The sequence below is a fragment of the Macaca mulatta genome, chromosome 8 (assembly GCF_049350105.2).
Source record: "Macaca mulatta isolate MMU2019108-1 chromosome 8, T2T-MMU8v2.0, whole genome shotgun sequence".
In the NCBI taxonomy this organism is placed as follows: Eukaryota; Metazoa; Chordata; class Mammalia; order Primates; family Cercopithecidae; genus Macaca; species Macaca mulatta.
The window spans coordinates 24068752-24094751 of NC_133413.1; the positions used below are offsets into that span (position 1 = coordinate 24068752).

A 26000-nucleotide genomic window follows, 5' to 3' on the forward strand; every position below is an offset into this window, starting at 1 on the left:
GTGTTTCAGTGCTTTAGTTCTGGAGACCTCTTCGCTGCCCACAATTTCAGCGAGCAGTCACGGATTGGGAGCAGCGAGCTCCAGGAGTTCTGCCCCACCATCCTCCAGCAGCTGGATTCCCGGGCCTGCACCTCGGAGAACCAGGAAAATGAGGAGAATGAGCAGACGGAGGAGGGGCGGCCAAGCGCTGTCGAAGGTGAGCCAGGCCGGGAAGGCAGGAGCCCATCTCCCAGCTCACCCTGGGCTCACAAGGACTCCCGGGCTGAGCTGCTGCTGCTCTTCACTGAATGCCTCACTAGTGATGACCGGGATGAGGCTGTCAGTGTCAGGAGGGGGAACGATGATTGGATGGATAATTTTTGTATTTGCAAGGATGGCCTAGCACGCTGTCAGACTCCTGGGCTGTAGCTGGCGAATGTTCAGAGCATTGGACTTTTTGAGCAGCCTATGGATGCCTTTTTGGTCCACTTTTTGTTTTATGTTGAACCACAGGGGCCCAACCCTTTGGTTTTTTTAATCTTTTTTTTTTTTTTTTTTTTTTTTTTTTTTGAGGTAGGATGTTGCTCTGTCTCCAAGGCTGGAGTCCAGTGGTGCAATCATAGCTCACTACAGCCTCGATCTTCTGGCCTAAAGCGACCCTCCTGCCTCAGCCTCCTGAGTAGCTGGGACTACAGATGTGCACCGCCATGGCCAGCTAATTTTTAAGTTTTTTGTAGAGACGGGGTCTCACTATGTTACCCAGGCTGGTCTCAAACTCCTGGGCTCAAATGATCCTCCTGCCTTGGCCTCCCAAAGTGCTTGGGTCACAGGTATGAGCCACCATACCTGGCCTACTTTGGTTTTATAGTTTTACCTTTAAGACCTCCCGGAGGCTGCTCTCGGCCCCTGAATCCTTCTTCCCCTCCCTATCCCGGTATCCCTGATCCAGCCACAGTGGGATTGCCATGAGCTGTGAATGTACACCCTGATAGCCCTAAGCCCATAGGGCCGATGTGTGCTGCCTGACTCTTGGCACCTGGAATATATTGTCTGTGTTACTACAAGTCGCTGTTTTCTGCTGTCATTATTTACTTATATAGCTTTTTCTTGTTTTTTGTTTGTTTTGAGACGGACTTTCGTTCTTGTTGCCCAGGCTGGAGTGCGGTGGTGCAATCTCAGCTCACTGCAACCTGCGCCTCCTGGGTTCAAGCGATTCTCCTGCCTCAGCCTCCTGAGTAGCTGAGATTTCAGGTATGTGCCACCACGCCTGGCTAATTTTTTGTATTTAGTAGAGACGGGGTTTCACCACGTTAGTCAGGCTGGTCTCGAACTCCTGACCTCAGGTGATCCACCTGCCTCAGCCTCCCAAAGTGCTGGGATCACAGGCATGCACCGCCGTGCCTGGCCTACTTTGTATGGTTTTTAAGCTTCCATGCTGTTCGCATCTGTCTCTCCATGGAAAAGGTGTTTCTTTTGGACAGCAATTTTGATAGTTGCCATAGGCTTCTCCGCAGCATCTGGCGAGAGGTGGACTCAGCAAATGTTTACTGACGGGCTGGTGGATCTCGGTCTGCCCCCATCACACCTGAATTCAGAACAGCCCCGCCCTAGGCAGCAGGAATGTCCTCACCCTCAGTAATACAGGCCCTCGTCTGTTCTTGTTCCTCCACAGTGTGGGGCTTTGGTTTTCTCAGTGTCTCACTGATTAACCTGGCCTCTCTCCTGGGAGTCCTCGTCCTGCCCTGCACGGAGAAAGCGTTTTTCAGCCGTGTGCTCACTTACTTCATCGCCCTGTCCATTGGAACGCTGCTGTCTAATGCGCTATTCCAGCTCATCCCAGAGGTGCAGTAGAACAGAAACGTGCGCGTCCTCTTTCCCTGGGGCGGTGCAGCTGAGCCAATCAATTCCTCCCCTACCCTGGGCTCCAGGGCACCCAGTGACTGCCACCTGAGAAATGAACCTGTCCCTCGTATCAAAGCCACAAACAACTTCTAACTCTGGATCTCAGGGCCCACGTCTCACTCCTCTGGCCTCTGCAGGTGCTGTCAGATGCAAGGTTCTTCCAATTTTCCCTCCTCCTGGGGACTTGACTGTCTCCTCTCCCTTCCTAGGCCCCATACATAGGGCATCAAAGGAAAGCTGCGGCTATCAGCTGCCATCCATGCCTTTGGTGCTAAGTACTCGCTCTGTTCTAAGGAGAAATCCTGGCAGGACTCAGGTCTGGGCGCTAAGAGCTTATCCATCTGGAATGAGATGGAAGGAAAAGAAGTTACCAACTGATACGTAGAATTGGCCTAAAAAGCGAGTGTTCTTTAATTTTGAGCAGGCCATCATTTCTAGCATAGAGAGCCAAACACAGAACAAAGACTAAGACCAAGCAAAATTAAAATGACAAGATAAATAGAAGGGGCTCTCCGTCCTTCGTACCTTGCATCTTGACTTTTTCCTAAAAGGACTGACTTCCTGGTACTTTGACTTGACTGTTTTGAAATGTTAATTTTGTTGTTTAATTGTTATCACAGAGGAGCTGTAAAAATAAGACCCAAGTTGACAGTCTGCCCACTGTTTTAGCTCAGGCAGGGATGCTGCTGTCGGAGGTGCGTGGTTGACCCCATTAGGGAGTGGTGGACGCTGCCCTTCACAAAGATCCCATGTCAGCCACTTCCCAGGCTTTCCCAGTCAAAAGACTCATCCAGAAAAGACAGCAGATGGGATGCTATACCTGGCCTGTTCTTCCTGGTTGAATGTGAACCATCTTAGTGCCATCTCAAAATTCTGCATGGATCTGACAACACTCTGCAGGGGAGGCCTCAACTTGGGCTATTTTTTCAGCTCCAGCAATGGAATACGTTAATTTTTTAAAGATTTGAAATGAAGTGCCTTGTGACCTACTAAAATGGAAATACTGTTAATTGTGTGTGCTCTGCCCCTGTGGCCTGCCAGGGAGTGTCTCATCCTGGTCCGGTTCTGTCTTACCCTCTTTTGGGCCTGGATGGAGTGTCACACTGGGAAATGTTCAAGGAAATATTTTTGTGACAAGGTGTTCCTGGAACTCTGTTCTCTATGTTGGAACCCCTCTCAGAGCACATGGAAATGAGCAAAGAAGTTGATAGGTTAAGACACTGAATTTTATGGGCTCTGGGCATTCATTAATCGTTCTCCATCCCTTCTGCGCTGCACATCTGGCTTGGTTGTATCTCGCACAAAGCAAACCATGTGGTCATGGTGTCACCTGACCCTGCGCTAAATGAAATGGACATGCAGAAGCAAACGCAGCAGCACAGTGATCAGCCTCTTTCCACATGCCTGTATGTCCTATAAAGAGAGCCCTCGAGTCCAAAGTCTGTCCTAGACAGCCTCTGTGATAGGCCTGGGCACACCTCGGGTGTGTGACAAGGCAGCACCCTGCCCTGCCAGTCACACCACTGGCAGGAATGATTTGGGGCCACCAGGCCACAGGGGCAGAAGTCACAGGATTCCAAGGCCACCTTGAATTCCTCTTTCTTCTGAACTGGTTGAAGGAAATTTCATCAGATTTGAATCACTAACAAATTTTCTATTTCTCTCTCCCTCCCTACTTGTCTCTCTCTGATTTTTCTTTTTTGTTCCTTTCATATCCACCAAACTTTTCCTTGCGACCTCCTTATCTGCTCCACCTTCTTCCCCCTAAATGGTGGTTGCTGTGCAATGGGGCGCGTGCCTTCTCTCCCTGCCCTGGGTGGGGCTGGCCCTCCCTCCGCATGGCAGTGTGGGGATATGGTCTCCTCTGTGTGACCGTCATCTCCCTCTGCTCCCTCCTGGGGGCCAGCGTGGTGCCCTTCATGAAGAAGACCTTTTACAAGAGGCTGCTGCTCTACTTCATAGCTCTGGCGATTGGAACCCTCTACTCCAACGCCCTCTTCCAGCTCATTCCGGAGGTATGGCAAGCCAGGGCCTTCACCCCGGAGCACGCCGGCGGGCACAGTGGGAGGACCTCCGTTTGGATGGAAGGCCTAGAGAGGGCACCTGGAGGCCCTTTCCTTTTGGAAAGTGAAGCTAGAACTTAGGCGTGAGCTAGGAGAGGCATCCTAGCATAGGCTGAAGAGCTGGGTTCAAATCTCAGCTCTGCTATCAGTAGGTTCTGTAACCCTAGACATGCCACTGACCTCACAGTGCCTCTGTTTCTTCAGATGTGAAATGGGGAGAGCAATAGAGCGGCCTCAGGACGATGCTGTGAGGGTGGAACGAGTGTTGTGGGCAGCACTGAGTGCCTGGTGCGGAAAGTGCAGTCTGGTGCGGAGTGAAAAGATGCAGTGTAGCGAGCTCACTCTGGCTCAGTTATGGTGCTCAGATTGAGGCGTTGGGTACAGAGAAGTTTAAAACACATCATCAGCCGGGCGCAGTGGCTCACGCCTATTTCCTCAGCACTTTGGGAGGCTGAGGCAGGTGGATCATTTGAGGTCAGGAGTTCAAGACCAGCCTGGCCAACATGGTGAAACCCCGTCTGTACTAAAAATACACAAATTAGCCAGGCATGGTGGCGCACGCCTGTAATCCCAGCTATTCGGGAGGCACAAGAATCACTTGAACCCAGGAGATGGAGGTTGCAGTGACCCGAGATCACACCACTGCACTCCAGCCTGGGTGACAGAGTAAGACTCTGTCTCAAAACAAACCAACCCCTATATCATCAGAACCCATAGGTCTCAGTAAAAAGATTGTCCATAGAGAGTTTTGGGGCAAAGGCAATGCAAGTCAAACACTGTCTGGTTTTATATACCTTGACGGTACCTTTGCCTAATAAGTTCATGAGAAAACTTGCCACAAAAGAAGGCACTGATGGTTCATCTAATTTGGTGTAATCCCCTCAGCAGACCCATTAATTACAATAAGCACAGGATGTCTCCCTGTGGGTGGTCTCGCAAGCCTGGACAGCACCTCAGTTGAAGCAGAGATGACTGCATGTGCCTCTTACGACACTTGGTGTTTTGTAAAATGTCAGTTGGCTCCCTCCTAGTGGATCCTTAGATTAAATCCATGGCATCGATAAACAAGTAACGTTTCACCCCATTGGAATCTGACCTGCACCAGAGTGCGTATCCCTGAGCCGAGAACCCAGCTTTTGGGATTTCTGAAGCTCAGCTTGTGGTTCTGCATTCACCATCCTTTGTGGCTTTTTGCAGCGAGGTGTTAGTTGCCTGTTTTCACTTCACTTTTCCCCCAAGATGATTTGACTCCCCTGGAAAGTAAACATAAAGTGTTGTTTCCCTGGAGGGTAATGACTGGATTTGGCCTCTTTAAAACAGAAAGGCAACAAACAGCCCAGAGTTCCTTGAAGTTGGGATCAACTTTTATTTTGGACCAATTCATGAGAGGGCTGGAGTTTATTCAAGGCCCGTTTCCGATCAGAAAACAGAGGAACAGCTCTGTAAATATATATACCTCCCATGTACCCACAAAAATTTTTAAAAATAAAATAGGAGCAAGTCGTTACATACTTTTTGTTTTTGTTTTTGAGACAGAGTCTCACTCTGTCACCCAGGCTGGAGTGCAGTGGTGCGATCTCGGCTCACTGTGATCTCTGCTTTCTGGGTTCAAGCCATTCTCCTGCCTCAGCCTCCCTAGTAGCTGGGATTATAAGTACACCACCAGGCCCAGGTAATTTTTGCACTTTTTTAGTAGAGATGGGGTTTCGCCATGTTGGCCAGGTTGACCTCAAAACTCCTGGCCTCAAGTGATCCACCCACCTCAGTCCTCTAAAGTGCACGAGCCACCGTGCCCGGGCAGGCCATTAAACATATTCACAAGAACCCACCATAAATCAGGAGCGTAACCTAGGACAGAATTCTCTTGATTTCTCCTTCTGTCCTCTTCCCAGTGGATTCTCCCCTCCCTCTTTGATAAGTGACAATTTCAGAAAGCACTCAAAACAAAACCCAAAAATTGACGCTCGCAATAACACAGTCCGCTTTCTTGGTTCTGTGGTCACGGGGGAGTCTGCGGTCAGGAAGATGCTGCAGTTCTTATTATTTAACTGGGAAATGGGTTTCCTGTTTTAGAAAGTATAATTACGCCATCTCCTTTTGTGTTTACAGGCAGGTCAGCCAGGAACACTAGATAAGATGAAAATAAATACAAGTGTCTGCTCCTTCAGTATGAAATCTGCTGGCAGTGAATGCCTTCATAGCCAAGCACCAAGAGAAATCAAAAGTGGAAAACCATATTGGAGATTTCTCTTTCTGGGATTAAAATTCTACAGATGATCAGATATTTGCATCAGCAAATAAGCTTGAGAAGAACCTGGCAGGTTTACTGTTGTCACATCAGGGAAACACCAAGGACTAGGTTTTTGCTGGAAAGAGGATGGGTAGATGGCAGAGTTACTCCAGTATGCCTCTCTCCTTTCCTAGAGTCAAGGAAGTAGTTAAGAGATAAGACCAGTAAAGATGCTTTATTTTCTTTAAAACTCATTTTCTTTTCCTGGGTCCACAGGCTTTTGGTTTCAACCCTCTGGAAGATTATTATGTCTCCAAGTCTGCCGTGGTGTTTGGGGGCTTTTATCTTTTCTTTTTCACAGAGAAGATCTTGAAGATTCTTCTTAAGCAGAAAAATGAGGTGAGGCTCAACTGTTGTTGAAGAAAGCTCTTCTAGGGAAAGCACCCATCTCAAAAAATGTCGATGTATTGTGGTGGTGGTGGTGGTGGTGACGGTCTTAGCCCAATATCACCAATTTCATGAAACTTGAATTTCTTGAGGAGACAATCCCATTTCCCCTCCTGAGGGTATTTGGCCAGAAGTGAGGCCAGACCAGAAACTAGATCTGGCCAGGGTGCCTTCTACTAAGCAGTAGTTTATCGCCTTTGTTTTGTTCTAGATGATTTTCTTAATATATTGGTAGCTTTACAGGATGGGGAGAAGAGCTTGATAACATGCATTCATTCTGTATGAAGTATGAGGCTGCAGAGAAACAGGACTATTATAGTACAGTTTCAAAAAGATATCTTTAGTGGCTGGCACGCAGTTATTCCCTAAATAGCTGCCGAATTGAGTGAGATTAGCCATTGCAAAAGAGGAGCTCTAAATATTTGAGCAGTGGCTGCCTTGCTGGAATAAGCATGTACCCCAAGGAGGCAGCTTTGACATCTGTCTGACACCAGGTCCCTCGCACTCGGTGCGGCTTTATATATAGATATTAGAAACAGGGTCTCGCTTCGTTGCCCAGGCTGCTCTCAAACTCCTCAGCTCAAGCAGTCCTCCCACCTCGGCCTCCCACTGTGCTGGGATTACAGGTGTGAGCCACCGTGCCCAACCATGGCTTTATATAACAGCTTTTGCTACGTTTCTGGGCGCGTGACCTGCTTGTGTCCTCTTTGATGGTCGGGCTGAGGTCTTCCAGTGTGTGAAGCGCCTCCTTGGAGCATGTGCTCAGTCAGGTTTGTGGTTTTGGTGAATGTCATGCTGATTCCTCCCTGTCACCCCTCCAGCATCATCACGGACACAGCCATTATGCCTCTGAGACACTTCCCTCCAAGAAGGACCAGGAAGAGGGGGTGATGGAGAAGCTGCAGAACGGGGACCTGGACCACATGATTCCTCAGCACTGCAACAGCGAGCTGGACGGCAAGGCGCCCGTGGTGGACGAGAAGGTCATTGTGGGCTCGCTCTCTGTGCAGGTCAGTGGGCCACCAGCTGCTTGGTGGAGCCTCTAAGAGGTCGAGTCAGGCTTACCTTGAGGGCACGCGGTCCAGCCTTTGACTCTGCTGGCCCCGTGGGTGTGCTTTCTCCTAGGACCTGCAGGCTTCCCAGAGTGCTTGCTACTGGCTGAAAGGTGTCCGCTACTCTGACATCGGCACTCTGGCCTGGATGATCACTCTGAGCGACGGCCTCCACAATTTCATCGACGGCCTGGCCATTGGTGCTTCCTTCACTGTGTCGGTTTTCCAAGGCATCAGCACCTCGGTGGCCATCCTCTGTGAGGAGTTCCCACATGAGCTGGGTAAGTGTGCGTCCCCCGTTCCACTGGTGCTCCCTCGGGTGGTGGTACAGGCTCCCTTCCTGTGGCTGGTTCCTTGCTCCCGTCTCCCTGTCTTCACAGTGCTTATTGTAGCTGATTAACATGCTCCCAAAGCTTCATGGACCCTAATCACTGTTTCTTTTTTTTTTTTTTTGAGACGGAGTGTCGCACTGTCACCCAGGCTGGAGTGCAGTGGCACGATCTCTGCTCACTGCAAGCTCCACCTCCCGGGTTCAAGCGATTCTCCTGCCTCAGCCTCCCAAGTAGCTGGGATTACAGGCACCCGCCACCACGCCTGGCTAATTTTTTTTTTTTTTTTTTTTTGTATTTTTAGTAGAGATGGGGTTTCACTGTGTTGGCCAGGCTGGTCTTGAGCTCCTGACCTCGTGATCCACCCACCTCCGCCTCCCAAAGTGCTGGGATTACAGGCATGAGCCACCGCACCTGGCCTAATCACCATTTCTTAACAATTAAATAGATAATTTAAAATGATGGGGTTTTTATAGGGGTGTTTGTTTCCTGTTAGCCCCGTATGCAGTGGCTCAGTTCTCACATATACAGTGGGGTTAATAAGAATTGAACACGGGAGGCGGGTTTAGAATGATAGTGAGGATTAAAGGAAAGCAAAGGGTGAGAGGGACTTCCCATGTGCCAGGTGCTATTCTGAGCACTCAGTAAAGGCTCTCTCTTCTAGCCTGTTAATCTTCCAAAAGCTCAGGTGCCTGGCAGGTGGATGAACCAGGGGGTAGGAGGGGCTTAGTTTGATCAGAGGGAGAGTATAAAAAGCCAGTAATTACTCCAGAGGCTTTAGGGACAACTTAGGGTCAAGTTCTGGCTTTGCCATATATTGACTTGTGACTTTGGGCAAATCACTTAACTTCTCGCAGTCTCGACACTTCATTTCTCACAGTCTTGATTTTGTTTCCATGGTAGTCGTGAGGAAGGGGGTTCCTTCTGTTTCACCATGAATCCAGAGAGAAATGAGGAGGCCAGTGCCAGCTGGTCATCTATTTTTAAAATCCTGGGAAAGATTTTCAGCCTCTAGGCTGGGTATACGGCCAGTTTGGCAAATGGAGACAGGTCTTGAACAGAAAGTTCAAGGGCCTGTCTTGTTCCCTCAGTCTTGAGTCTAGGGCTGTCTTGATTTTTTTCACCCACACTTTTAGCAGTCTGATGTCATCAGTGCACGCTGTCTCCCAAGACCTTGTATGACTGGCTCTCGCTCTGTTGCCAGGCTGGAGTCAAACTCCTGAGCTCAAGCGATCCTCCCACCTGAGCCTCCCGAATAGCTGGGATGACAAGTGTGTGTCACCATGTCCATCTGACTCTTCTTTCATCGTCCCTCCCCTTTTCGTTCTCCCTGCTGTAGGAGACTTTGTCATCCTGCTCAACGCTGGGATGAGCATCCAACAGGCTCTCTTCTTCAACTTCCTTTCTGCCTGCTGCTGCTACCTGGGTCTGGCCTTTGGCATCCTGGCCGGCAGCCACTTCTCTGCCAACTGGATTTTTGCGCTGGCTGGAGGAATGTTCTTGTATATTTCTCTGGCTGATATGGTAAGTATTCCACAGTTCATTGGATGGGAGGGCAACTATGGGGGCGTTAGGTAGGTAGTTTTTTTATTTTTATTTTTATTTTATTTTATTTTATTTTATTTTTTTTTTTTTTTTTGAGACGGAGTCTCGCTTTGTCGCTCAGGCTGGAGTGCAGTAGCCGGATATCAGCTCACTGCAAGCTCCGCCTCCCGGGTTCACGCCATTCTCCTGCCTCAGCCTCCGGAGTAGCTGGGACTACAGGCGCCCGCCACCTCGCCCGGCTAGTTTTTTGTATTTTTAGTAGAGACGGGGTTTCACCGTGTTAGCCAGGATGGTCTCGATCTCCTGACCTCGTGATCCGCCCGTCTCGGCCTCCCAAAGTGCTGGGATTACAGGCTTGAGCCACCGCGCCCGGCCTATTTTTATTTTTTGAGACGGAGTCTCACTCTGTCTCCCAGGCTGGAGTGCAGTGGTGTGATCTCAGCTCACTGCAACCTCTGCCTCCTGGGTTCAAGTGATTCGCCTGCCTCAGCCTCCTGAGTAGCTGGGATTATAGACGTGCGCCACCACGCCTGGCTAATTGTTGTATTTTTAGTAGAGATGGGGTTTCACCATATTGGCCAGTCTAGTCTCGAACTCCCAACCTTAGGTGATCCACCCGCCTCGGCCTCTCCAAAGTGCTGGGATTACAGGCATGAACCACTGCACACGGCTGATAGTTTGTTTTTAATAACAGCTTTCTTAGCTTTCTTTCACACACCACAGAGTTTGTCTGTTTAAGGTGTACCTGCCATTCAGTGGTTTTTAAGAGGGCATTAGATTTTAAAGGAGGAAAAGTTTATGTTTTTGTTTGCATATGTCATTAAAGAAAATGATGATAATCAATCTATGGCCTTTATTACTTATTATGGAATAGCTGTGTATAGATAAGAGACAGAAGGAAGGAAAGAAAACTGCCCCTGAAACAATAATGGCAATACTTTGGTTTGTTTCTTTTTTTATCTCAATGCATTGGACATGTCTTTTTCTTTAATTTTTAATTTTTAATTTTTTTTTTTTTTTTTGAAATGGAGTCTCGCTCTGTCACCCAGGCTGGAGTACCGTGGCGCAATCTTGGCTCACTGCAAGCTCCGCCTCCCAGGTTCACGCCATTCTCCTGACTCAGCCTCCTGAGTAGCTGGGACTATAGGTGCCTGCCACCACGCCCAGCTGATTTTTTGTATTTTTAGTAGAGACGGGGTTTCACTGTGTTAGCCAGGATGGTCTCGATCTCCTGACCTTGTGATCTGCCCGCCTCGGCCTCCCAAAGTACTGGGATTACAGATGTGAGCCACTGTGCCCAGCCTAATTTTTTTTTAGACAGAGCGTCACTCACCCAGCCTGGAGCGCAGTCGCATGACCATAGGTCACTGCAACCTTGAACTCCAGAGCTGAAGTGATCCTCCTCCCTCCGTCTCCCAAGCAGCTAGGACTACAGGCTCCAGCCACCATGCCCAGCTAATTTTTTGAACTTTTATAGAATGGGGTCTCTATGTTGCCTAGGCTGGTCTTGAACTTCTGGCCTCAAGGGATCCTCCCATCTCAGCCTCTTAAAGTGCTGGGATTATAGGTGTGAGCCACTGTGTCTAGCCTGTTAATAACATCTTGGTAACAAAAAGACCTCTTCAAGTATTTAAAGTCCACAATAAGGCCAGGCATGGTGGCAGACACCTGTGGAGCTACTCAGGAGGCTGAAGTGGGACGATTGCTCGAGCCCAGGAGTTCGAGGCTGCAGTGAGCTATGATCGCACCACTGCACTCGAGCCTGGGCAACAGAGCAAGACCCTGTCTCAAAAACGGGGTGGGGGGGAGTCTATAATAAAAAGTTTATTTTTTTTTATCAGAGTATATTTATTTTTAGCCAGCCTCTAAACTCATCCAGAGCCACATACAGGTTGAGTACTTTGTTTTACCTAGATAGTTGTAAAGACGTGGTACCTGCTATTGTTAATTTTCTTTTTTTTGTTTTGTTTTGTTTTGTTTTTGAGACGGAGTCTCGCTCTGTTGCCCAGGCAAGAATGCAGTGGCGTGATCTCCACTCACTACAGCCTCTGTCTTCCGGGTTCAAGCAATTCTCCTGCCTCAGCCTCCCAAGTAGCTGGGACTGCAGGCCTGCGCCACCACGCCCAGCTAATTTTTATATTTTTAGTAGAGACAGGGTTTCACCATGTTGGTGAGGCTGGTCTCGAACTCCTGACCTGGTGAACCACTGCACCCGGCCCTGTTAATTTTCTTTGTCAACCAACCTGATCTATATCTCCATCACTGAATTGCCCTGGACTTACAAGATTAAGCAAGGAATTGCAGCTGTGTTGTTTCTTGCTTCTTTCCCAGTTCCCTGAGATGAATGAGGTCTGTCAAGAGGATGAAAGGAAGGGCAGCATCTTGATTCCGTTTGTCATCCAGAACCTGGGCCTCCTGACTGGATTCACCATCATGGTGGTCCTCACCATGTATTCAGGACAGATCCAGATCGGGTAGGGCCCTGCCAAGAGCCTGTAGGACTGGAAGTCGGGCCCTGGGCTGCCCGATCGCCAGCCGGAGGACTCACCATCCACAATGCACCACGGAAGAGACCGTTCTATGAAAAACTGACACAGACCGTATTCCTGCGTTCAAATGTCAGCCATTTGTAAAATGCTCTATCCTAGGAATAAGCTGCTCTGGTAACCAGTCTCTCGCTAGTGCCTCTTGCCCTCTTCTCACCTTTTCTCTCAGTGACTCTGGAACCTGAATCTAGCTTACAAGACAAGCCTGACATTTTTCTCTGATTACCTTGGCCTCCTCTTGGAACCAGTGCTGCCAGGTTTTGAATCCTTTACCCAACAATGCAAAACTAGAGCCAGTGGTTAGAACTTGGCTAGAAATATCAAGAGTTGATTCCATAGTGTAGGGCCCATGACTCTCACTGGGCACCTTGGACCTCCAGCTGGCCAACAGAAGAGACAGGAGACAGGAAGCCTTCCCATTTTTTCAAAGTCTGTTTAATTGCCTATTACTTCTTTCAAAGAGAACCTGAAGTCAGAACACAGGAGCAGGGTGAGAAGCGAGGCAGGGCTCATCCTGAATGGGAGAGGAAGTCGAACCGCTGTTGTGTGTCTTGTCAGGACGCTCACTTGTTCCTACTGAGATGCTGGGTATTGATTTTGTAACAGCACCTGGTGTTTCATGGCTGTCCAAGTGAGCTAACGTGGCGGTGTGGCTGCCTGGACCCCCTCTTTCAGGTGAACAACTGACAGAATGGAGGCTCAGGCTGTCTGCAAGAAAACAGTTGGTTTGGCTGTGATTTTTACCTCCTCTTCCCCACTGCCATCTTCTAAGAGACTTTGTAGCTGCCTCCCTAGAAGCACATTCTGAGCACATTTGAGACCTGTGTGTTAGAGGGGAGACTGCACAAACTATCCTCCCCGCTAGGTGAGACGTCTGCAGAGTGGCAAGCTGAGTTGTAGAACTGGGGTGCCATTTATGCTCTACTTAGACAAGGATAATCAGAAATGGAATCAGTGCAGGCAAAATTTAGGATTTACTGCTTCCATAAATCAAAGCATGACTAATAGGGGGTCTCTGAAACATAAGGTCACAAACTTCACTTAGGGCATCGCAGATGTTTGCTGAATGGCGGGCCTAATGATTCTGTTGCAGATGGGTTTTCAATGACCCGTCTAGGTTACTGCTTCCTTGCAAAAAAGTCGAATCCTGTATTGAATTGAATATGAATTGCTCTAACTCTCTCCAGAAAATGGATGGAGATACTTGTCTGCAAAACTGTCGGCCAGCCTCAGGCACTGTGGAGCCCTTGCCTCCGAGCTCTGGCTTCAAGGGGAGCTCATCTCCAGGTTCACTAGGTGAATTGATTTATTATTATCATATTGATAATGTGAGATTCTTTAGCCACTTTGGGGAGCCTGTCTCTCCAGAAGCCTTTCTTAGTGGTGCCCACAGTTGGAGCCCAGGGGCCATGTTTGCAAACTGATTCATGTGCATGGCTGACAGGAGTACTGGTTCACTACCAATGCCTGAGCTTTTCTCTTACATAGAAAAACTGTCCACTCTCAGTAATCACAAGCAGCATCCATTTTGTTTTCTCTTCTTGGGAGACATCTCTCAAACCAGGAATATTCTTGAAAAGAACATGAGCAGGAAAACTGCTGGTGATTCTTTTTTTTAGTTTTGTTTTTATCTTGCCTGTTGGCTTTGGTACATTTGAGAATACGCTGAAGAGGGAGAATTTCAGTGATGGAGATTCTAGATTAAATATCAGGACTGATTTCCTGGTAAGATTATGGTCCAGTTTTACCAAAGAACCAATTCCTTGAATGTCGGAATCTAACTTTTTATATTGTCATTATTATTGTTGTTTTAAAATGGTTCTTCGTCTTTTCTGTTTTATTCTTCTCAAGCTGCTTTCAGGAGCTAGCAGAAAATAACTCAAAGTTGAAGACTCTGGAAGATTTTGCTTTAACCTAACTTGCATTGATGTATTAAATTTATAATTTTAGCATTCCCAATAGATCCTGTCATTCCTTAAACATAATACCCTTTGTCTTGGAGTAGAATATAGAGTTAGTGGATTTCTAGTTTAGGAGAGGAGCTCAAAACTATAATGTTTAACAAATTGAAATATGAAATAGGGTTTTTTTTTCCCTTTTTATGCACACCTATATTACCTTAAGGAATTTCCTTCCATAGACAGCTGCCTCAAAGGGAAATCCTCTTTAAACTGTCATTGGCGCAGAGGTCAGTCCTAGTCGGAGCTTGGGAGGGGTGCGCTCACATCGTCTGACTTGAGTTGCCACTGATTGTGGCAACAGCTTTGCCCCAAAAACTGGTGATTTCTTTCGATTTTTAGGTGTTGAATTTGCTGTTTCAAGCATTTGTACATATTAGAAGTCTAAGGAGTAGCAAGTCAGTGGGAGGACTTTTTCACCCCTGGCATTAGCAGCTTCAACCTTGTTTTCCACATGCACCAGCTCCTATTAATAAATTAGCAAGGAAAGTGTATGTCACGTGCAGGAACAGTGAGGCAGGGACAGGGGTTCTGCTCCTTCTCACCTCACCACTGGCGCGCAGCTTGCCCCTGTCTTTGCCCCCAAAGGTATTTTGTGTCTAGTGTCAAATGGGAGCGATTCTTCACTGGTCCTTAACCTTGGGTTTTAAAAAGGCAGCTTCCCTGTTTGGGTAGCGTAAGATCTGATTATAGTAAGTCCTCTTCCAAAGAGATGGCAATATGCTGGGCATCTGCTTCAAAAAAAAGTCTGATTTCTACAAGAGAGGTTAGGATTTTATTGTTCATATTTCCCTTTACAGTTCTGCAATTCCATCACAGTATTTTTTTAAAATAACTCAGGTGTTATGAGAAGAAATTAGAAAGGAAAATTAACTTATGTGGACTGTAAATGTTTTATTTGTAAGATTCTATAAATAAAGCTATATTCTGTAATTGTTGAGAATCCCACGTGTGATCATTTGCAATAAATGTGGATGTAATGAAGGCTGTTGAACACAAGGTGGCGATGGTGTCTCACAAAGTTTTGTTTTTACCAGGTCTGGTTCATCATCATTTGGGATTTTAGAAGGAGCTGGTTTTTGGTTTTTGGTTTTTGGGGGTTTTTTTTGAGACAGAGTTTTGCTCTTGTCGCCCAGGCTGGAGTGCAGTGGTGTGATCTCGGGTAACTGCAACCTCCGCCTCCCGGGTTCAAGCAATTCTTCTGCCTCAGCCTCCCTAGTAGCTGGGATTACAGGTGCCCGCCACCACTCCTGACTAAATTTTGTATTTTTAGTAGAGATGGGGTTTCACCATGTTGTCCAGGCTGGTCTCGAACTTCTGACCTCAGGTGATCAGCCCACCTTGGCCTCCCAAAGTTTTGGGATTACAGGCGTGAGTCATTGTGCCAGGCCAAGAAGGAAACTTTTATACTCTCTTTTCTTTTTTTGAGAAAGGGTCTCACTCTGTCACCCAGGCTGGAGTGCAGTGGCACGATCTCGGTTCATTACAACCTCCGCTTCCCGGGTTCAAGCAATTCTCATTCCTCAGCCTCCTAAGTAGCTGGGACTACAGGCATGCGGTACCATGCCCAGCTAATTTTTGAATTTTTAGTAGAGACGGGGTTGTGCCATGTTGGCCAGGCTGGTCTTAGAACTCCTGACTTCAGGTGATCAGCCTGCCTCAGCCTCCCAAGATGCTGGGTTACAGGCATGAGCCACCGTGCCTGGCCTATACTCACTTTAAACCTAATTGGTTTCTCTCTCTCTCTCTAGATATATCTATCTTCCTGTATAGATAGATAGATAACTCTGTATCTATATATATAGTTTTATATCTATCTAAAGAGAGAGAGTGAGTTTGAACTACCAGGCTCAAGCAATCTTACCACCTTAACCTTTTGAGTAGCTGGGACTAGAGGTGCCTACCACCATGACTGACTGATTTTTAAATTTTTTTTTTTTTTTATAGAAACATCTTGCTATGTTGCCCAAGCTAGCCTTGAACTCTTGGCCTCCCAAAGTCTGGAATTATAGGCGCAAATCACCAAGCCTGGCCAAAATCGGTTAGTTTATCTCTTTCGGAGGCTGTGATCTCACTGTTGCATGATCAAAGAATTGTGGTGTTTCCAAGAAGACTTTTCTATCACCCTGTTTTATCTTATATAAACTTGAAACTTGTAATGTGTGCTTAGTTTGTTTCAGCCACATTTCTATATCTTACAGGGAAAAGTCCTCTGCCAATGAGACTTAAAATGCTAAAATTATTCTCCTTCCAATGTAGTTGTAGGGTCAGGGATCTGTTTTTCTTCAACAACAGAAATGACTAGTAAGATTTTAAAAAAAAGTTGGTTCAATCTTATGACTACCTCCATTAGAGATTTCCAAATGCCTGTTACTCCTTCCTTTGTTAAAACAAGAATAATATATGAAGTGGCTCGTGTTGGTCATTTAATTTGCATTACCTCACTACTACGCCATTTGCTGTCAAAATGACATTCACTCTGCCCTTCAGCTCCTGATACCTCGAGTCCTTTTCTGCCTGCAGTCCCTCCTGCCTTTCCAGGAGTCTGTCTCTGCATACCTCAGTTACAGGACTTGCATTGTAATTGCTATTCTTTGCATACCAAATTCCTTCTGGGTGGAGGCCGTATCTGGTTTCTTTCTGTGATGTCAGCACTGACCATATGGAAAGAATGAATGAAAAGACTAAATGAGCCAGGTGCAGTGGCTCACCCCTGTAATCCCAGCACTTTGGGGGGCCAAGGCAGGTGGATCACTTGAGGTCAGGAGTTTGAGACCAGCCTGGCCAACATGGTGAAACCCCGTCTCTACTAAAAATACAAAAATTAGCCGGGCATGGTGGTGTGCCCCCGTAAATCCAGTTACTCAAGAGGCTGAGGCAGGAGAATCACTTGAACCCAGGAGGCAGAGGTTGCAGTGAGACGAGATCATGCCACTGCACTCCAGCCTGGGCAACAGAGTGAGACGCCATCTCAAAAAAAAAAAAAAAAATAGACTAAATGAAATGTCTTGAAGTTCTGTGTTGGTGGAAATGCTCCTTTTCCATGGCGAGCAGTTCCTGTTGTGTCTTCCAGTCATCGGTGATGATTTCGCTTATGCTTTATTACTCGGTCCACCTTTATTTGGAAACGTTAAGTTTGAGAGAGGTGTACTTGTGGCCCGCGTAGAACAGAGCTAAGCAAACAAGCCATTAAGTAGATTAAAACCTTGACCTTATCCATCTCTTTGTAATACTCTTAATCAGCTAAGCCATCTAGGACATTTTTGGTGGAAGGTGAAATAACTGAAATTCAAAAAATGCTATAATGAGTGTACTCTCCTATTTTGTTCCTTCTGTGCACTTTACCATTCAGTGATGCTTGGACTGAATTTGGGCAAAACCCACTTCAAGAAATAGCAATCACACTAAATGTGGACGTGGTGTTTTTGATGTGTGGAAAAACAAAATGCTCATCTATTTGAAAGATTTTGTACTCGTCATGATCTAGGGTGAAATACCTAGACTTCTGAAGAGTGACAGGTTCAAATCCCAGCAGGGGCGAATCCCTTTCATCCTCTGGAATAAACAGAATTATATTGCATTCGTGATTGGTGGCTTTCAGCTGACCTTTTTTTTTTAATCGTGGGGAAAAAAAATCAGTGGTTGGGAGCGATCCACGGGTCCTTTATCAGCCTTCGGCTAAGGATGCTAAGAACTGCCAGCCAAAAAACAGTTTTATTTCTTTTCAGCAGATGTCTATTCTTTTTTTTTTTTTTTTTTTTTTTTTTGAGACGGAGTCTTGCTCTGTCGCCCAGGTTGGAGTGCAGTGGCCTGATCTCAGCTCACTGCAAGCTCCGCCTCCCAGGTTCACGCCATTCTCCTGCCTCAGCCTCCCGAGTAGCTGGGACTACAGGCGCCCACCACCTCGCCCGGCTAGTTTTTTTTGTATTTTTTAGTAAAGACGGGGTTTCACTGTGTTAGCCAGGATGGTCTCGATCTCCTGACCTCGTGATCCGCCCGTCTTGGCCTCCCGAAGTGCTGGGATTACAGGCTTGAGCCACCGCGCCCGGCCAGATATCTATTCTTGCCCCATGCCTTGTCAGGTTGTTGGGTTTTTTTTGTTTTTGTTTTTGTTTTTTAATGAAGGAAGGGAGTTAACGGAGTATCCTTTATAACAGCAATCCTTTATCCTTTATAACAAAGTATCCTTGATCCAGCAGTGGGTCAGATTCCAAGATGGTAGCATCAATTATGGTTAAGGAATAACCCCAAAGTGTTCTGACCCTGGCAATCATAAGCCAAGAAGTTCTACTAGGTTGTAGATGTTTGTTTGTTTGTTTCAATTTTATTTTGAGACAGGGTCTTGCTCTGTCACCCAGGCTGGAGTGCAGTTGCGCGATCATGGCTCACTGCAGCCTCAACCTCCCGGTCTCAAGTGATTCTCCCACGTCAGCTTTCCAATTAGCTGGGGGTACAGGCATGCGCCACCACACCTGGCTAATTTTGATTTTTAGTGGAAAAGAGGTCTTGCTAAGTTGCCCAGGCTGGTCTCGAACTCCAGGGCTCAAGCAATCCCCCTGCCTAGGCCTCCCAAAGTGCTGGGATGACAGGCGAAAGCCACCACACCCAGACTCTCTAGATGTTTTTCTACAACCAGTTTACTTACAGATCTGTGGAACACTGAGGTTCCCTAAGAACAAACTCAGGCAATAATCCACACAGGTTTTCACAAATGCATTCGTGTGACACAAAGCCATCAGGATCTCCCACAGGAGGCTCCTGAACAAGTTTTTTTGATGAAGTAATTCTAAATGACACGCTCTTTTTTTTTTTTTTTTGAGATGGAGTCTCACTGTTGCCCAGGCTGGAGTGCAGTGGCGCGATCTCAGCTCACTGCAATCTCTGCCTCCCAGGTTCAAGAGATTCTCGTCTCAGCCTCCCAAGTAGCTGGGATTTCAGGTATGTGCCGCCATGCACAGCTAATTTTTGTGTTTTTAGTAGAGATGGGGTTTCGCCATGTTGGCCAGGCTGGTCTCGAATTCCTGACCTCAGGTGATCCACTCACTACGGCCTCCCAAAGTGCTGGCATTACAGGTGTGAGCCACCGTGACCGGCCAATGTGCTCTCTTAAAATATGGTTTGTCGGGACTGGGCGCGGTGGCTCATGCCTGTAATCCCAGCACTTTGGGAGGCCAAGACAGGCGGATGACCTGAGGTTAGGAGTTTGAGACCAGCCTGGCCAACATGGAGAAACTGTCTCTACTAAAAATACAAAATTAGCCTGGCATGGTGGTACATGCCTGTAATCCCAGCAACTTGGGAGGCTGAGGCAGGAGAATCACTTGAACCCGGGAGGCGGAGGTTGCGGTGCGCTGAGATCACGCCATTGCACTCCAGCCTAGGCAACAGGAGAACAAGAGCAAAACTCTATCTCAAAAAGAAAAAAATATGGTTTGTCTTCCTGCATTTGGCTAACATTTTAAATGCATCAAAATCAAAGAATGACCCAAGCTAATTAATAGGACATTCACCCCAAAATTTGATGTCAACCTTTGGGTTTTAAGAAGAAAAACAACTAATTCAATAAAGGGAATCGTTTTCTTGCTTAAAATAAAGGATTAGGTCTTTAATTATAGATGCTAGTAAGGAAGAAAAAAAAAACTCTTTGATCTTGAGTATGCTCCCAGAACAGGCGATTCTCTCAAGTGGCATGTTCTCTAACTTCTTGAGGTTTATAAAACAAGCTCTGTTGAAGCCATTGTCTGGTTTATTCTATAGATGTGGCCCTTGAAGTGAAATAGCTTAAGCTGCCAAATTCACACAATTTAAGTATTGTAGAGATTCTGCAAATACTGTAGAATTCTTTCCCCCTCTTGAAAATCAAGAGAACAGGAGAGAGAGATGGAATTTACATTTTTCTTTTCTGGGAAAGCTGATTTTACAAAAGGGATCATACTGATTTTTCAGTATACATGATTCAGTGAAATATTCTAACTAAAAGGGCAGGTAAAATCTAAACAGACTGGGTGTGGTGGCTCACACCTGCAATCCTGGTGCATTGGGAGGCTGAGACAGGAGGATTGCTTGAGGTCAGCATTTGAGACCAGCCTGGGCAACACTGAGACCTGTCTACAAAAATAAAAATCTGGCCTGGTGTGGTGGCTCACGCCTGTAATCCTAGCACTTTGGGAGGCCGAGGCAGGTGGATCACCTGAGGTCAGGAGTTTGACATCAGCCCAGCAAACAAGACAAAACCCTGTCTCTACTAAAATCACAAAAAGTAGCCAGGCTTGGTGGCAGGTGCCTATAATCCCAGCTATTCAGGAGGCTGAGGCAGAATCGCTTGAACCCGGGGCATGGAGGTTGCTGTGAGCCGAGATCATACCACTGCACTGCAGCCTGGGCAAAAGAGTAAAACTCTGTCTCTAAATAAATAAATAAGTCCGGGCACAGTGGCTTAAGCCTGTAATCCCAGCACTTTGGGAGGCCGAGACAGGCGGATCACCTGAGGTCAGGAGTTCGAGACCAGCCTGACCAACATGGGGAAGCCCCCATCTCTACTAAAAATACAAAATTAGCTGTGTGTGGTGGCGCATGCCTGTAATCCCAGTTACCTGAGAGGCTGAAGCGGGAGAATCGCTTGAACCCGGGAGGTGAAGGTTGCAGTGAGCTGAGATTGCACCACTGCACTCCAGCCTGGGCAACAAGAGTAAAACTCCGTCTCAAAAATAAAATAAATAAAATAAAAATCTAAACAGAGATCTCAATATCGTCTTTATTCGGCTTTAAGGTATATTCCTACAAATCTGTTTTTCTAATTATGCTCAACCAAGCTTAGTAGAAAATAATTTTGTGTTCCTCAGTTCATATGTTCTTTTTTTTGAGACTGAGTCTCACTCTTTTGCCTAGGCTGTTGTGTAGTGGTGTGATCTCGGCTCACTGCAACCTCTGCCTCCTGGGTTCAAGCGATTCTCCTGCCTCAGCCTCCCGAGTAGCTGGGACTACAGGTGTGTGCCACCACGCCCAGCTAATTTTTGTATTTTTAGTAGAGACAGGGTTTCACCATGTTGGCTAGGCTGGCCTCTATCTCTTGACCTTGTGATCTGCCCACCTCGGCCTCCCAAAGTGCTGCGATTACAGGCATGAGCCCCCATGCCTGGCCGGTTAGTATGTTCTCTCAATATTTTGTTTGAAATGGAGGCTGACTGCATGGAAGACTGCCTTGATCTAAATGATGATAATGTTTTTTCACTGAAAAACTTAAAGCAGCCTTGTAAACTAGTTTAAATGGGAGAATCCTTGGAAAAGTATTGATGTTTGGTAATTTTTGAGCAAACGAAGGTAAGAACCAATGCAAACCTACTTCCCCAGAGTTCTGGATTGTGTCTTTATCTTCAAAAAGAACACAGATTGGCTGGGCATGGTGGCTCATGCCTGTAATCCCAGCACTTTGGGAGGCCAAGGTAGGTGGATCATGAGGTCAGGAAATCGAAACCATCCTGGCTAACACAGTGAAACCCTGTCTCTACTAAAAATACAAAAAATTGGCTGGGCATGGTGGCAGGCACCTGTGGTCCCAGCTACTCAGGAGGCTGAGGCAGGAGAATGATGTGAACCCGGGAGGTGGAGCTTGCAGTGAGCTGAGATCCCGCCACTGCACTCCAATCTAGGTGACAGAGCCAGACTCCATCTCAAAAAAAAAAAAAAAAAAAAAAAAAAAAAGGCCGGGCGCGGTGGCTCACGCCTGTAATCCCAGCACTTTGGGAGGCCGAGACGGGCGGATCACGACGTCGGGAGATCAAGACCATCCTGGCTAACACGGTGAAACCGGTGAAACCCCGTCTCTACTAAAAATACAAAAAATTAGCCGGGCGTGGTGGGGGCACCTGTAGTCCCAGCTACTCGAGAGGCTGAGGCAGGAGAATGGCGGGAACCCGGGAGGCGGAGCTTGCAGTGAGCCGAGATCGCGCCACTGCACTCCAACCTGGGCGACAGAGCGAGACTCCATATATAAAAATAAAAATAAAAAAATAAAAAAATAGGCCGGGCGCAGTGGCTCAAGCCTGTAATCCCAGCACTTTGGGAGGCCGAGACGGGTGGATCACGAGGTCAGGAGATCGAGACCATCCTGGCTAACATGGTGAAACCCCGTCTCTACTAAAAAAAATACAAAAAACTAGCCAGGCGAGGTGGCGGGCGCCTGTAGTCCCAGCTACTTGGGAGGCTGAGGCAGGAGGATGGCGTAAACCCGGGAGGTGGAGCTTGCAGTGAGCTGAGATCGGGCCACTGCACTCCAGCCTGGGCGACAGAGCGACACTCCGTCTCAAAAAAAATAAAAATAAAAATAAATTAAAAAATAAAAACACCACAGGATTTTGCATCCATAAGAACGGATTTGTGTCAATTCCATCATTGACTATCTGTGTGATCTCTAACATGTTTAACCTCTCTGCATTTCAATAATTTTACAAAGTAGAAATTATAATTTTACACTGCCTACCTTATAAGGTAGGTATAAGCACAATGAGGACTAAATACGCAAAAGTGTTTTATAAATTAAAGCTTTGTACTTGTAGTAATTAACATTTTGTTCTTTGGATTCCTTTGAGAATCCTTTGAGAAAAATACATGATTGCTCATACACACTCATAGCATGTGTAAATCTACTCAAACCTTTAATTTCATTTATAATTGGGAGCAGCATGGGGACGGGAGGTAGACGAGAAGGAAATGATCTCTTGAAGCCCCTGTGCCCCAGGTGAAAAACTTCTGCTCCAGACAAGAGTAAGATGAAATCCATTCATTCAACAAATTGTTGAGCTCCAACTTTGCCAGGTATGGTATGACATAGCAGTGAACAAGACAAAGATGCTTCCCTTAAGGAGTGAGGGGAAATAAAAACCAAGTACTACAGATAAATTAACACAGGGTAGTGAGGTAGGGAATGCGCAGATAGGGATAGAGGTGGTCCAGGAAAGGGCTCTAACCAGGTGACATTTGAGTTGAGCTTTGTAACTGTAGAAGAATGTTCTAAGCCAAAGGGCCAGTCAATGCAAGAATGCTGAGACAGAAATAAGCTTCGTCTATTTGAGGCCAGTATGTGTGAACAGCAGAAACAAGGCCAGTCTGTCTGGACTGCAGCGGACATGGGGGAAGAAGTTTGGTCCCAGCTCAAAGTTGACAAGAGTCAGACCACTTCGGGAAAGGAGAAGACATTTATTTTTGTTTCTTTCAGAGATGGGGTCACGGGTCACTGCAGCTTCAAACTCCTGGACTCAAGAGATCCTCCCACCTCAGCCAGCCCGGCTAATTTAATTTTATTTTTAGAGACGGGGTCTCACTAAGTTGCCCAGTCTGGTCTCCAACTCCTCAAGTAATCCTGCTGCCTTGGCCTCCCAGAGTGCTGGGATTACAGGCGTGGGCCACCGCCCTTGGCCCTAATGAGGGTTTTCACCAGAGGAATGACAAATCAGTTTTATGCTTTAAGTTTAAAAAGATCTGCTGTATAGGAAAATAGACAGTAGGGGGAGGAAGTTGACAGGATATAGTGTGTGGAAAGGCGTCCCTGATTCTAAATTTTTGCCCCAAGCAACTTGAATGCCAGTGCTGTTTACCTTGGTATCTTACCTGTGGACCAATCAACTGTGTTACGTAGTGGTTGCCGCCATTTTCTCCTGTTCTGCAATGATGCAAACAACAGTCACAAGCAGGAAGTGACAGCAGCTTTGGGGCTCCTAATTCTTTTTTTTTTTTTTCTTTTTCTTTTTGGAGACAGGGTCTGGCTCTGTCTGGAGTACAGTGGTGTGATCTCGGCTCACTGCAAACTCCACCTCCTGGGTTCAAGCCGTTCTCCTGTCTCAGCCTCCTAAATTGGGATTACAAGCCTGTGCCATCATACCCAGCTAATTGCTGTATTTTTAGTAGAAACAAGGTTTCACCATGTTGGCCAGGTTAGTCTTTAACTCCTGGCCTCAAGTGATCCACCCATCTCAGCCTCCCAAAGTGCTAGGATTACAGGGGCGAGCCGCCGCAGCCGGTCTGGGACTCCCAATTTTTTTAATTTTTTTTTTTTGAGATGGAGTCTTGCTCTGTTTCCCAGGCTGGTGTGCAGTGGCGCAATCTCTGCTGACTGCAAGCTCCGCCTCCTGGGTTCACACCATTCTCCTGCCTCAGCCTCCCAAATAGCTGGGACTACAGGCGCCCGCCACCACACCCGGCTAATTTGTTGTATTTTTAGTGGAGACGGGGTTTCACCCTGTTAGCCAGGATGGTCTCGATCTCCTGACCTCGTGATCCGCCCGCCTCGGCCTCCCAAAGTGCTGGGATTACAGGCGTGAGCCACTGCGCCTGGACTGGGACTGCCAATTCTTATCACAGTTTTCATAAGGGATTCTGCTGGGAAGACCAAAGGGATGATGTGCCATTAAGGGGTTTGCCCACCCAATGCCTGTAAAAAGAAGTCGGGGAGAAAAGAAGGGTTTGTGCACTACCCAAACAGTGGCCTGAATATCAACCTGTAAATCTATATTTACCAGTTAGCAGAAATTTCATTAGCATTTTTTTACGTGTATCCAAAGAGATTACTAATTGATATCAGGCTATTATTGGTAGGATGTTGCTTTGGGCCATGTTTTGCTAATTATAAAAAATTACATATTTTATCTGGACTTGGGTTTTCTTTTTCTTTTTGAGACAGTTTCACTCTGTTGCCCAGGCTGGAGTGCAGTGGCATGATCTCGCCTCACTGCAACCTCCGCCTCCTGGGTTCAAACAATTCTCCTGCCTCAGCCTCCTGAGCAGCTGGGACTACAGGTGCATGCCACCACACCCAGCTAATTTTTTGTACTTTTAGTAGAGATGTAGTTTCACTGTGTTAGCCAGGATGGTCTCTGTCACCTGACCTCATGATCCACCAGCCTCAGCCTCCCAAAGTGCTGGGATTACAGGCGTGAGCCACTTTGCCCAGCCGACTTGGTCATCTTTTTAGATCACAAGACTGTGGGAGGGACAGGTCATTCCAAAGTAATTTAATCAAAACTAAATGCACTCATGGATATAAATTAAAATATATGATAAAATATAAATATGATATAGTACATTATAAATAATTTATGTAGTTTTTTGAGACGGAGTTTCACTCTTTGTTGCCCAAGGTGGAGTACAATGGTGCAATCTTGGCTCACTGCAACCTCCTCCTCCCAGGTTCAAGCGATTCTCCTGCCTCAGCCTCCCCAGTAGCTGGAATTAACAGGTGTGTGCCACCACACCCGGCTAATTTTGTATTTTTAGTAGAGATGAGGTTTCTCCATGTTGGTCAGGCTCGTCTCAAACTCCTGACCTCAGGTGACCTGCCCGCCTCAGCCTCCCAAAGTGCTGGGATTACAGGGGTGAGCCACCATGCCTGGCCTATGTAGTGCTTTTTATATAAAATTGCAGATTATACATTATAAAATACCTTTTGTTCTGCGTAGCTATTTTAGAAATGCTCATTTTACTCTAGTTTTTAAAATATTCTACAGTTCTCTTACCTGCATTTAACACAGAAGCTTAACATTTAATGGCTTCATATAAATAGAAACTAAAGCCAGGTTACTTTCACACAACAGTGGAAACAAGGATTCCCTGTGCTTTTGTTAAATTAAAAGTGTTCATAATTATGTCTCAGAGGAGCTGGTCATTAATTAAGGTTTAGGAAGTACTTAGGGAGTTTCATGAGGAAATACACCAAAGCTCACAAGCCCTGTAAGAAGGAAACCCAGATTTGAAGAAATGTGTAGAAATGATAGTTAAACATGAATCTTGGTTATTTAAAATATTTATGTCTTCTGACCAATGCAGAAAGTAAAAAAAAAAAAAAGTGGGGGGATGCTAAATTCACCAAGTGGACATCTGGCCAGGTGGAGAGGTCCACCGGCTGAATGAATTGGGATCTCCAATGATTGTTGGGAATTGTTAATGTCTAAAAACACC

General features: G+C 46.6%; 1 protein-coding gene across 15 annotated transcripts in view; it reads left to right on the plus strand.

Moving 5' to 3' along the window:
- The window catches only part of SLC39A14 (solute carrier family 39 member 14), a 71026-nt gene that overhangs the window by 42481 nt on the left and 2545 nt on the right, over nt 1-26000 (plus strand). For 9 of the 15 annotated variants that reach the window (XM_001106660.5, XM_077943176.1, XM_077943171.1 and 6 more), the window contains 7 exons: nt 10-196; nt 3727-3896; nt 6451-6573; nt 7443-7631; nt 7747-7954; nt 9342-9526; nt 11879-14984. In XM_001106660.5, coding sequence (XP_001106660.2) covers nt 10-196; nt 3727-3896; nt 6451-6573; nt 7443-7631; nt 7747-7954; nt 9342-9526; nt 11879-12025 — 1209 coding nt within the window. In that variant the 3' untranslated portion in view covers nt 12026-14984. Of the gene's footprint in view, nt 1-9; nt 197-1651; nt 1822-3726; nt 3897-6450; nt 6574-7442; nt 7632-7746; nt 7955-9341; nt 9527-11878; nt 14985-26000 lie in introns of those variants that run through there. The other 6 variants (XM_077943177.1, XM_015144948.3, XM_015144946.3 and 3 more) reach the window with 4 other exon arrangements.